This window comes from Hyla sarda, chromosome 13, assembly GCF_029499605.1.
Source record: "Hyla sarda isolate aHylSar1 chromosome 13, aHylSar1.hap1, whole genome shotgun sequence".
In the NCBI taxonomy this organism is placed as follows: Eukaryota; Metazoa; Chordata; class Amphibia; order Anura; family Hylidae; genus Hyla; species Hyla sarda.
In genome coordinates this window covers 1,224,440-1,238,034 of record NC_079201.1, presented here as the reverse complement: position 1 = coordinate 1,238,034, position 13,595 = coordinate 1,224,440, and the positions used below count along the sequence as shown (strand labels likewise).

The following is a 13,595-nucleotide window of genomic DNA, read 5'->3' as shown; positions in this document are numbered from 1 at the left end:
TATTCGCATATACGAAATATTTGCGCTCCACACCGACTCACACAGTAAATAATATTGTAGCCTTTGGACCATAAGCTGGAAGCAGGGAGGGGATGATCACTTTTTTTTACACAGTACACATCATTGTTATGTGTACTGTGAAAAAAATATATATATATATTCGCCATTATGAATATATATCGATATATTCTAAATATTTGCTAAATCGCAAAGTGACGATATTCGCGGTAAAAATTTGCAATTCGAATATTCGCGCTCAACACTAGTGGTTCAACATGAGCGGTGGTTAAGCATGAGCGGTTGTGGAGCATAAGTGATGGTTAAGCATTAATTGTGCAGGAGCAGTGGTTGACCAGGAGCGGTGGTTAAGCATGAGCGGGGTTTAGCATAAGTGATGGTTAAGCATTAATTGTGCAGGAGCAGTGGTTGACCAGGAGCGGTGGTTAAGCATGAGCGGGGTTTAGCATAAGTGATGGTTAAGCATTAATTGTGCAGGAGCAGTGGTTGACCAGGAGCGATGGTTAAGCATGAGCGGGGTTGAGCATAAGTGATGGTTAAGCATTAGTTGTGCAGGAGCAGTAGTTGACCAGAAGCGGTGGTTAAGCATGAGCGGTGGTTAACTCTTTGCCACATTTGGACGTTTATAAATGTCCATAAGCGACTCCCGAGGTATGAAGCGCGCTCAGCAGGTGAGCGCGCATCATACCTGGTGGGTCCCGGTTGCTATAAGCAACCAGGATCCACAGCTAATGCCGGACATCGCCGATTGGGCTGATGTCGGCATAAACTCTTTAGACGCGGCGATCAAAGTTGATTGCCACGTCTAAAGTGAAAATAAAAGCTTCCTGGCAGCTCAGTAGGGCTGATCGGGACCATTGTGGTACAATCGCGATGTCCTGATCAGCTAGAATGCATCAGGAGGGTGCCTTACCTGGCTACTGTGCATCCGATCGGTGATTGATTGTTCCAAGCCTGAAATCCAGGCTTGAGCAATCAACCACCGATAACACTGATCAATGCATTGCAATGCAATTGCAGGGATCAGTTTATTGAATCAATGTACTGCATGCTATAGTCCCCTATGGGAGCTATAACAGTGCAAAAAAAGTGAGAAAAAAGTGGGAAAAAAAGTTAATAAAGATGATTTAAACGCTTCCCTATTAAAAGTTTGAACCACCCCCATTTTCCCGTAAAAAGAAAACTGTGTAAATAAAAAAAATACATATGTGGTATCGCCGCATGCATAAATGCCCGAACTATAAAAATATATTGTTAATTAAACCACACGGTCAATGGCGTACGTGCAAAAAAATTCCAAAGTTGCGTATTTTTGGTCATTTTGGACATTTTAAACCATATAAAAAAGAAACAAAAAGGGATTAAAAAGTCAGATCAAAAAAAATATGGTACCGATAAAAACTTCAGTTCACGGTGCCAAAAATAAGCCCTCATACCGCCCTATACATGGAAAAATAAAAAAAGTTATAGGGGTCAGAAGATGACAATTGTAAACGTATAAAATTTTCCTCATGTAGTTATGTTTTTTTTTTGGGAAGTAATACAGAATCAAACCTACATAAGTAGGGGATCATTTTAATCAGATGGACCTACAGAATAAAGATAAGGTGTCATTTTTACCGAAAAATTTACTGCGTAGAAACGGAAGACCCCAAAATTTTCAAAATGGCATTTTTTCTTCCATTTTGTCACACAATGATTTTTTTTTATTTCGCCGTAGATTTTTGGGTAAAATGACTGATGTCATTACAAATTAGAATTGGTTTCACAAAAATTAAGCCATCATATGGATTTTTAGGTGCAAAATTGGAAGGGTTATGATTTTTAAAAGGTAAGGAGGAAAAAACAAAAGTGAAAAAATGAAATATCGCCAAAGAGGGAAGGGGTTAAGCATGAACGGTGGTTGAGCATGAGCAGTGGTTGACCAGGAGCGGTGGATGACCAGGAGCGGTGGTTAAGCATGAGCGGTGGTTGAGCATGAGCGATGGTTGAGCATGAGCAGTGGTTGAGCATGAGCAGTGGTTGACCAGGAGCGGTGGTTGGGCATGAGTGTGGTTAAGCATGAGCGATGGTTGAGCATGAGCGGTGGTTGAGCATGAGCAGTGGTTGAGCATGAGCAGTGGTTGACCAGGAGCGGTGGTTGAGCATGAGTGTGGTTAAGCATGAGCGGTGGTTGGGCATAAGTGGTGGTTAGGCATGAGTGGTGGTTAAGCATGAGCGGTGGTTGAGCATGAGTGGTGGTTGAGCATGAGCGGTGGTTGAGCATGAGCGGTGGATGGGATGAACATTTGTTGAGCATGAGCAATGGTTAAGCATAAACGATGGTGGGGCATGAGCAGTGGTAGAGCATAAGCGGTGGTTAAGCATGAACACTGCCACTCAATGTCTATATGGAACAGACAGAAACAGTCAAAATGTTAGGGGTCCCAATGGTCATACCCCATCAATATAACATTTATCACTGCTCCCCTAAAATCTGATGTTGGGCCACCTATTACCTCCAGGGTCCCCATTCAGACACACTCCTTTAGTTCTACTCTTCAGTCTGCATCCTGCACAAATGTGGTCACATGACCCTCTGGCAGCTTCGTATTGGTGGATGGAGGATTCTCTGGTAACAGGTTTCTTGTGTTCTGCAGGTGAAGGATGGCGACGTGTGAACGGGGACCACGGTGTGCCGCATGTGGAGGCTCCTGTCCTGGGTTATAACGTTATTCTTGTGATGTAGATAATAAATAGTTTTGAACTATTTTACCACTTTTTCTGTCTTTTTTGTGTCCATTTACAGTTCTTAAATGAGATAACATTTTTCATGCTTGCTGTCATTGAACAGAGACTGTGCTGTTTCCATTGAGGGTATAGGAATGTGTCCTGATCATGTGCTTCACCCACTTCACTTCAATATAGACAGAACCGCCATGAGGAATTTTAGGGCCCCATCCAACCAGAGCATCTGTCCCCCTCCCCCATACAAAAGCAATAGTCCAAAAACTTCTGTCTTATTTGGGTCCAATCTTTGGCTGTTACAGTACGTGCAGCTTTACAGGTCAGAACACGGCCAGAAGAGGGCGTCGCCCTCAACTCTTATTCAAAAGCTGTGATCAGTGGGGTCCGGCTGCTGAGACCCCGCTGGTCAATACAACAAAGGGACAGAAGAGGTTTCTTATTTTCAGCCAGTATAGTGGGCGACATATTTCCACCAAATATTTCAAGTGTTTTAGGTGAGAATGATTGGAGTTTACACTGTATACGCCCGTTTATTATCAGTGGGTGAGGTGACGTAAATATATATATATATATATGATCACATTATCCTCCTGTATATATATATATGATCACATTATCCTCATGTATATATATATATATGATCACATTATCCTCCTGTGTATGTATATATATATATATATATATATATATATATATATATGATCACATTATCCTCCTGTATATATATAATCACATGATCCTCCTGTAAGTATATATATATGATCACATGATCCTCCTGTATATATATATATGATCACATTATCCTCCTGTATATATATATATATATATATATATGATCACATTATCCTCCTGTATATATATATATATGATCACATGATCCTCCTGTATAAATATATATGATCACATTATCCTCCTGTATATATATATATGATCACATTATCCTCCTGTATATATATATATATATATATGATCACATTATCTTCCTGTATATATATATATATATATATATGATCACATTATCCTCCTGTATATATATATATATATATGATCACATTATCCTCCTGTATATATATATATGATCACATTATCCTCCTGTATATATATATATGATCACATTATCCTCCTGTATATATATATATATGATCACATTATCTTCCTGTATATATATATATATATATATGATCACATTATCCTCCTGTATATATATATATGATCACATTATCCTCCTGTATATATATATATGATCACATTATCCTCCTGTATATATATATATATATATGATCACATTATCCTCCTGTATATATATATATATATATGATCACATTATCCTCCTGTATATATATATATATATGATCACATTATCCTCCTGTATATATATATATATGATCACATTATCCTCCTGTATATATATATATGATCACATTATCCTCCTGTATATATATATATATATATGATCACATTATCCTCCTGTATATATATATATGATCACATTATCCTCCTGTATATATATATATGATCACATTATCCTCCTGTATATATATATATGATCACATTATCCTCCTGTATATATATATATATATATATATATATGATCACATTATCCTCCTGTATATATATATATATGATCACATTATCCTCCTGTATATATATATGATCACATTATCCTCCTGTATATATATATATATGATCACATTATCCTCCTGTATATATATATATATATATGTGATCACATTATCCTCCTGTATATATATATATATATATGATCACATTATCCTCCTGTATATATATATATATATATGATCACATTATCCTCCTGTATATATATATATGATCACATTATCCTCCTGTATATATATATATGATCACATTATCCTCCTGTATATATATATATATATGATCACATTATCCTCCTGTATATATATATATATATATGATCACATTATCCTCCTGTATATATATATATATATATGATCACATTATCCTCCTGTATATATATATATGATCACATTATCCTCCTGTATATATATATATGATCACATTATCCTCCTGTATATATATATATGATCACATTATCCTCCTGTATATATATATATGATCACATTATCCTCCTGTATATATATATATATATATGATCACATTATCCTCCTGTATATATATATATGATCACATTATCCTCCTGTATATATATATATATATATATGATCACATTATCCTCCTGTATATATATATATATATGATCACATTATCCTCCTGTATATATATATATATATGATCACATTATCCTCCTATATATATATATATGATCACATTATCCTCCTGTATATATATATATGATCACATTATCCTCCTGTATATATATATATATATATGATCACATTATCCTCCTGTATATATATATGATCACATTATCCTCCTGTATATATATATATGATCACATTATCCTCCTGTATATATATATGATCACATTATCCTCCTGTATATATATATATGATCACATTATCCTCCTGTATATATATATATGATCACATTATCCTCCTGTATATATATATATGATCACATTATCCTCCTGTATATATATATATGATCACATTATCCTCCTGTATATATATATATGATCACATTATCCTCCTGTATATATATATATGATCACATTATCCTCCTGTATATATATATGATCACATTATCCTCCTGTATATATATATATATATGATCACATTATCCTCCTGTATATATATATGATCACATTATCCTCCTGTATATATATATATATATGATCACATTATCCTCCTGTATATATATATATATGATCACATTATCCTCCTGTATATATATATATGACCACATTATCCTCCTGTATATATATATATGATCACATTATCCTCCTGTATATATATATATGATCACATTATCCTCCTGTATATATATATATATATATATGATCACATTATCCTCCTGTATATATATATATATATATATATATATGATCACATTATCCTCCTGTATATATATATATATATATGATCACATTATCCTCCTGTATATATATATATATATGATCACATTATCCTCCTGTATATATATATATGATCACATTATCCTCCTGTATATATATATATGATCACATTATCCTCCTGTATATATATATATATATGATCACATTATCCTCCTGTATATATATATATATATATATGATCACATTATCCTCCTGTATATATATATATATATATGATCACATTATCCTCCTGTATATATATATATGATCACATTATCCTCCTGTATATATATATATATATATATATGATCACATTATCCTCCTGTATATATATATATATGATCACATTATCCTCCTGTATATATATATGATCACATTATCCTCCTGTATATATATATATGATCACATTATCCTCCTGTATATATATATATATATGATCACATTATCCTCCTGTATATATATATATATGATCACATTATCCTCCTGTATATATATATATATGATCACATTATCCTCCTGTATATATATATATGATCACATTATCCTCCTGTATATATATATATATGATCACATTATCCTCCTGTATATATATATATATATATGATCACATTATCCTCCTGTATATATATATATATGATCACATTATCCTCCTGTATATATATATATATATATATGATCACATTATCCTCCTGTATGTATATATATATATATATATATATATATATATGATCACATTATCCTCCTGTATATATATATATATGATCACATTATCCTCCTGTATATATATATATATATATATATATGATCACATTATCCTCCTGTATATATATATATATATGATCACATTATCCTCCTGTATATATATATATGATCACATTATCCTCCTGTATATATATATGATCACATTATCCTCCTGTATATATATATATGATCACATTATCCTCCTGTATATATATATATATGATCACATTATCCTCCTGTATATATATATATATATATATATATATATGATCACATTATCCTCCTGTATATATATATATATATATATATGATCACATTATCCTCCTGTATATATATATATATATATATGATCACATTATCCTCCTGTATATATATATATATGATCACATTATCCTCCTGTATATATATATATGATCACATTATCCTCCTGTATATATATATATGATCACATTATCCTCCTGTATATATATATATGATCACATTATCCTCCTGTATATATATATATGATCACATTATCCTCCTGTATATATATATGATCACATTATCCTCCTGTATATATATATATATATATATATATATATATGATCACATTATCCTCCTGTATATATATATATATATATGATCACATTATCCTCCTGTATATATATATATATATGATCACATTATCCTCCTGTATATATATATATATATATGATCACATTATCCTCCTGTATATATATATATATATGATCACATTATCCTCCTGTATATATATATATATGATCACATTATCCTCCTGTATATATATATATATATATGATCACATTATCCTCCTGTATATATATATATATGATCACATTATCCTCCTGTATATATATATATATGATCACATTATCCTCCTGTATATATATATGATCACATTATCCTCCTGTATATATATATATATATATGATCACATTATCCTCCTGTATATATATATGATCACATTATCCTCCTGTATATATATATATGATCACATTATCCTCCTGTATATATATATATATATGATCACATTATCCTCCTGTATATATATATATATGATCACATTATCCTCCTGTATATATGTGGGAAGCCTATCGGCTGAATTTGTGTGAGGGGCGGGAGCTCCGCCCCACACGTGTTCAGGCGGGGTGTCAAGTAGTTGTGGCTAGGGGCGGGGGTATATAACACCCCTGCTCCTACGGGAGGGGCGTACGTCACATTTTGCGGACGTGCTTGTGTTTGGCAGTGGTTCAGTTGCGGGGTACCGCCGCTAGCTCGGGCGCCCCCACCCCACACCCCTTGGGTCGTCAGTCTTTGGAGTTCGTTGGCGTCGGTGGCAAGTTTCGGACCTTTGCAGGTGTACCTACCGGGTATGGGCCGGTACCCCGGCCATTTGAATTGCTGTTTTATTTTATTCGCTCCTATATTAAGTAACTCACTTAGCCGTACTGCGGGTCACTGTAACAAGTAGCTGGCAGACATGTGGGGCTGCAGCGCTGCCGAACACTGCTGTATGGTTCCCGGGGGGCCACGGAGGTTAAGTGTTCATACGGCACGTAGTTGTTAGTTATCACAAACCCTCTCGGGGACTCGCCTCCGCAACGGCGACACGGGTCCGGTGTTCTAGGAGGCAAGTTCCGGCAATTCAGTTCCAGCTCCGGCTCGCTGCAGTACACGAACGCCGCCGCCATGTGGCGCTGCGTGCGCACGTGTGCGGTCAGTTATCCTGGTTACAGATAAAGAGGTATATATATATAAAAAAAAAAAAGTGTATGGGTTCATATGTGTATATGTATAGGGGTGCATGCATGTATGTGTACATATATATACATGCTTATTTGGAAGGGTGTTGTAAGCTTAGTTCATCATAACATGAAGGTCGTTTTTAAGTCCAAGCACATGGTTAGGTAATAGTTTTCTGTCATTGTAGTTATAAGATTATATGCTATATTATTACTGCATTAGGTTGAAATGAACACAGCGCAATAGTCTGCCAAGATCCCCAATATAAATTATCAATGGTCAAATACCAACCTCGGTAAAATGGTTTAAAAAAAAAAAAAAAAAAAAAAAAGTGTATAGGTTGTCACGATGCCGGCTGGCAGGAGGTGGATCCTCTGTGCCAGAGAGGGATAGCGAGGACCGTGCTAGTGGACCGGTTCTAAGACACTACTGGTTTTCACCAGAGCCCGCCGCAAAGCGGGATGGTCTTGCTGCGGCGGTAGTGACCAGGTCGTATCCACTAGCAACGGCTCACCTCTCTGGCTGCTGAAGATAGGCGAGGTACAAGGGAGTAGGCAGAAGCAAAGTCGGACGTAGCAGAAGGTCGGGGGCAGGCGGCAAGGTTCGTAGTCAGGGGAGATAGCAGAAGTTCTGGTACACAGGGTTTAAACACACAAAACGCTTTCACTAGGCACAAGGGCAACAAGATCCGGCAAGGAAGTGCATGGGAGGAGGTTAGATATAGTCAGGGACCAGGTGGGAGCCAATTAAGCTAATTGGGCCAGGCACCAATCATTGGTGCACTGGCCCTTTAAGTCTCAAGGAGCTGGCGCGCGCGCGCCCTAGAGAGCGGAGCCGCGCGTGCCAGCACATGACAGCAGGGGACGGGAACGGGTAAGTGACCTGGGATGCGATTCGCGAGCGGGCGCGTCCCGCTGTGCGAATCGCATCCCCAACGGCCATGACAGAGCAGCGCTCCCGGTCAGCGGGACTGACCGGGGAGCTGCAGGGAGAAAGACGCCGTGAGCGCTCCGGGGAGGAGCGGGGACCCGGAGCGCTAGGCGTAACAGTACCCCCCCCCTTAGGTCTCCCCTTCTCTTTATCGGGTAACTGCCTCCCCTGGGATGAGGACACCGGGAAAGGATGGAGGGATTCCTCAACGGCAGGCAGAACCGCAGGAGTAGGAATGGGGAGAGAGGGCAGAGGGCGAGACCTGGCACGGGGCAGTGTGACACCAGGACGAGGGCCATGAGGGGACACAGAAGCTTGCCTGATGGAACTGGGAGGGGGGGAGGGGCATTTCCTGTGGCAGGCAGAGTCCTTAATGACCTTAGGGGGACCGGATACAGGAGGAACCACAGGGTCACGGCAGGGAGTACTGGGAACCGGTTGAAGGCAGTCCTTGGAACAAGAGGGGCCCCAACTCTTGATCTCCCCAGTGGACCAATCCAGGGTTGGGGAATGGTGTTGAAGCCAGGGTAGTCCAAGGAGAACTTCAGAAGTGCAATTAGGAAGGACAAAAAATACAATCTCCTCGTGATGATGTCCGATGCACATTAGGAGGGGCTCCGTGCGGTAACGCACGGTGCAATCCAACCTGGCTCCGTTGACCGCGGAAATGTGGAGTGGCTTGACAAGACGGGTCACCGGAATGCGGAATTTATTCACAAAGGACTCCCGAATAAAATTCCCAGAAGCTCCAGAGTCCAGGCAGGCCACGGCTGAGAGGGGAGAGCTGGCTGAAGTGGAAATCCGAACAGGTACCGTGAGACGTGGAGAAGCCGACTTGGCATCAAGAGACGCCACACCCACGAGAGCTGGGTGCGAGCGTGCGTTTCCCAGACGTGGAGGACGGATTGGGCAATCCACCAAAAAATGTTCAGTACTGGCACAGTACAGACAAAGATTCTCTTCCTTACGGCGATTCCTCTCTTCCAGGGTCAGGCGAGACCGATCCACTTGCATGGCCTCCTCGGCGGGAGGCCTAGGCGCAGATTGCAGTGGAGACTGTGGGAGAGGTGTCCAGAGATCTAAGTCTTTTTCCTGGCGGAGCTCTTGATGCCTCTCAGAAAAACGCATGTCAATGCGAGTGGCTAGATGAATGAGTTCATGCAGGTTAGCAGGAGTCTCTCGTGCGGCCAGAACATCTTTAATGTTGCTGGATAGGCCTTTTTTAAAGGTCGCGCAGAGAGCCTCATTATTCCAGGATAGTTCAGAAGCAAGAGTACGGAATTGTATGGCGTACTCGCCAACGGAGGAATTACCCTGGACCAGGTTCAGCAGGGCAGTCTCAGCAGAAGAGGCTCGGGCAGGTTCCTCAAAGACACTTCGAATTTCCGAGAAGAAGGAGTGTACAGAGGCAGTGACGGGGTCATCGCGGTCCCAGAGCGGTGTGGCCCATGACAGGGCCTTTCCAGACAGAAGGCTGACTACGAAAGCCACCTTAGACCTTTCAGTAGGAAACTGATCCGACATCATCTCCAAGTGCAAGGAACATTGCGAAAGAAAGCCACGGCAAAACTTAGAGTCCCCATTAAATTTGTCCGGCAAGGACAGGCGGAGGCTAGGAGCGGCCACTCGCTGCGGAAGGGGTGCTGGAGCTGGCGGAGGAGATGGTTGTTGCTGCTGTAGCTGCGACTGTACTTGCTGTAGTTGTGACTGGAGTTGCTGTGTCATGGTGGTCAAGTACGACAGCTGGTGATCTTGTTGCGCTATCTGTTGCGACTGCTGGGCGATCTGACGAGCTTGCTGGGCGACCAGCGTAGGGAGGTCAGCGACAACTGGCAGAGGAACTTCAGCGGGATCCATGGCCGGATCTACTGTCACGATGCCGGCTGGCAGGAGGTGGATCCTCTGTGCCAGAGAGGGATAGCGAGGACCGTGCTAGTGGACCGGTTCTAAGACACTACTGGTTTTCACCAGAGCCCGCCGCAAAGCGGGATGGTCTTGCTGCGGCGGTAGTGACCAGGTCGTATCCACTAGCAACGGCTCACCTCTCTGGCTGCTGAAGATAGGCGAGGTACAAGGGAGTAGGCAGAAGCAAAGTCGGACGTAGCAGAAGGTCGGGGGCAGGCGGCAAGGTTCGTAGTCAGGGGAGATAGCAGAAGTTCTGGTACACAGGGTTTAAACACACAAAACGCTTTCACTAGGCACAAGGGCAACAAGATCCGGCAAGGAAGTGCATGGGAGGAGGTTAGATATAGTCAGGGACCAGGTGGGAGCCAATTAAGCTAATTGGGCCAGGCACCAATCATTGGTGCACTGGCCCTTTAAGTCTCAAGGAGCTGGCGCGCGCGCGCCCTAGAGAGCGGAGCCGCGCGCGCCAGCACATGACAGCAGGGGACGGGAACGGGTAAGTGACCTGGGATGCGATTCGCGAGCGGGCGCGTCCCGCTGTGCGAATCGCATCCCCAACGGCCATGACAGAGCAGCGCTCCCGGTCAGCGGGACTGACCGGGGAGCTGCAGGGAGAAAGACGCCGTGAGCGCTCCGGGGAGGAGCGGGGACCCGGAGCGCTAGGCGTAACATAGGTGTATATATACATATACGCGCATGACATTTATTCTGTTCATGCGTTCGTTGTCACGGCATTATACTGTCCATGCGCTCTCAGCATTTACACTGTTCATATGCTCATGGTTTTCCTTTACTCATGGCCTTGTATACTGTTCAGGTGCTCATAGCATTTCACTCGGTTCACACGCTCATTGTTTCTCTCCGTCCTCCCGCTCATGGCACTATTACTGTATGCACGCTCTTGGCTTACTGTATTCACGCTCACAACATTCACACCATTCATACGCTTTTGGCACTAAGCTGTCCGTACGCTCAAGGAATCTATCCCATACGCATTTGTTCACACGCCAATCGCGTTTGCACTGTGCATATGCCGTGGCATTGACACTAGGCGTTTGCTGCGGCTTTGCGCCGTTCATGCGCCTTGGCAGTTATTGTTTTGTTATGCTCATGGCATTTATTCTGTTGATATGCTCAGGACGTCTATACTGTTAATATGGTCAGGACATCTATACTGTTGCATGCTGATCACGGGGCATTTACACTGTTCTTCCATTCATGACATTCCATGTACATGCTGGTGGGGCATACTCTGGGCGAGCGCACAGTGTTCATGCTGTTAGAGCTCATGCCACTGGTGTCGCTCACTTGTTCATGGCGTCATGCTGTGCGCACACTCGGGGCGTTTTGCGCATGGCATTGGCAGTCCACATGTTATGGCTATACGTTCTTAGGTGCTCATGGTATCCATTCGCTCATGGAAACATACTGACGATATGTTTGTGGCATTCATGCTGGTCAAGCCATAGTACTTGTTCTGTCGGTTCGCTCGGGCCAGTCATACACTGCAGACACCCGTGGCATGTATACCGCTCATGGTATTTACACTGACCGCTTGTTCACAATCTTATACTGTTCACACACACGAGTTGCTGTTTTATGCACATGGTGTTTACCATTTACATGACCACAACATACATTCTGGTCATACTCTCACGGCACTGATACTGTTGCAGACACCCATGGCTGTTATACTGTTCATAAGCTCTTGGTTCTATAGTGGTCATATGCTCATGGTGTTTACATACGTCCATGGCATCATCACTGGGTTGTTAAAGCATACGGTTTCATACGTTATTGGCATTCTGGTCTTCCGCTTTTTGGCTTGCTCGTGGTTCATACACGCATAGTCATACTGTCCATATGCAATAGCTTTATTCGGATCACAAGCTAAGGATATTTATACCGATCATCCGCTCACAGCAGTTACACGGGCCAAATGGCCCGTGGCATTCACATTTCACCTATGACATTCATACGGTCCACGCGCTCATAGCATCCATACCATGCTGTTCATTCATCCTTAGGCACATACCATCGTACAGCTCATACGATATCAACTACACTGTGCTCACGCTTGGGGGCTTACGTTATAGTGTCCAGTTATTGCCAAAAGTTACTTCACACTGACAGGTTGTCAGTACCTGTCATGCCAGCCACTTCTGCAGGGGGGAGGCCCCCACACAGGTCATTATTACTGACACGCCTTCAGAACAACAACATTATGATACGCAGGGGGTGGTTTACCTGTTGTGACTGCCACAACCACAGGGGGGAGGCACACACAGACTATTGTCCGACACTGCTTCAGAACAACGATAGTATTACACACAGGTGGTGGTTCACCCGTTATACCTGCCACATTGCAGGGGGAGGCATTATGCTGGTTCTTGTTACTGACATTCCTTCAGAGAAATAACGTCATGATACACATACGTGGTTGTTTACCTGTTATGCCTGCCACGTCTGCAGGGGGAGGCACCACGCAGGTTATTGTTACTGACACGTATTCAGAGCAATATCTCGATTCACAGGCTGT

The 13,595-nt window shown here is 41.3% G+C and overlaps 1 protein-coding gene and 1 long non-coding RNA gene across 3 annotated transcripts in view; one reads left to right on the top strand and one right to left on the bottom strand.

Annotated features, from left to right (window-relative positions):
- LOC130297751 (myosin-4-like) overlaps positions 1-2,738 on the top strand; it is a 40,021-nt gene extending 37,283 nt beyond the window's left edge. The window contains exon 39 of the mRNA XM_056550608.1: positions 2,658-2,738. Within this exon, the coding sequence (XP_056406583.1) occupies positions 2,658-2,678 (21 nt within the window). The 3' untranslated portion in view covers positions 2,679-2,738. The remainder of the gene's footprint in view (positions 1-2,657) is intronic.
- Positions 1-13,595, bottom strand: part of LOC130297757 (uncharacterized) — a 101,577-nt gene that overhangs the window by 76,623 nt on the left and 11,359 nt on the right. The gene's annotated exons all lie outside the window — the stretch shown is intronic.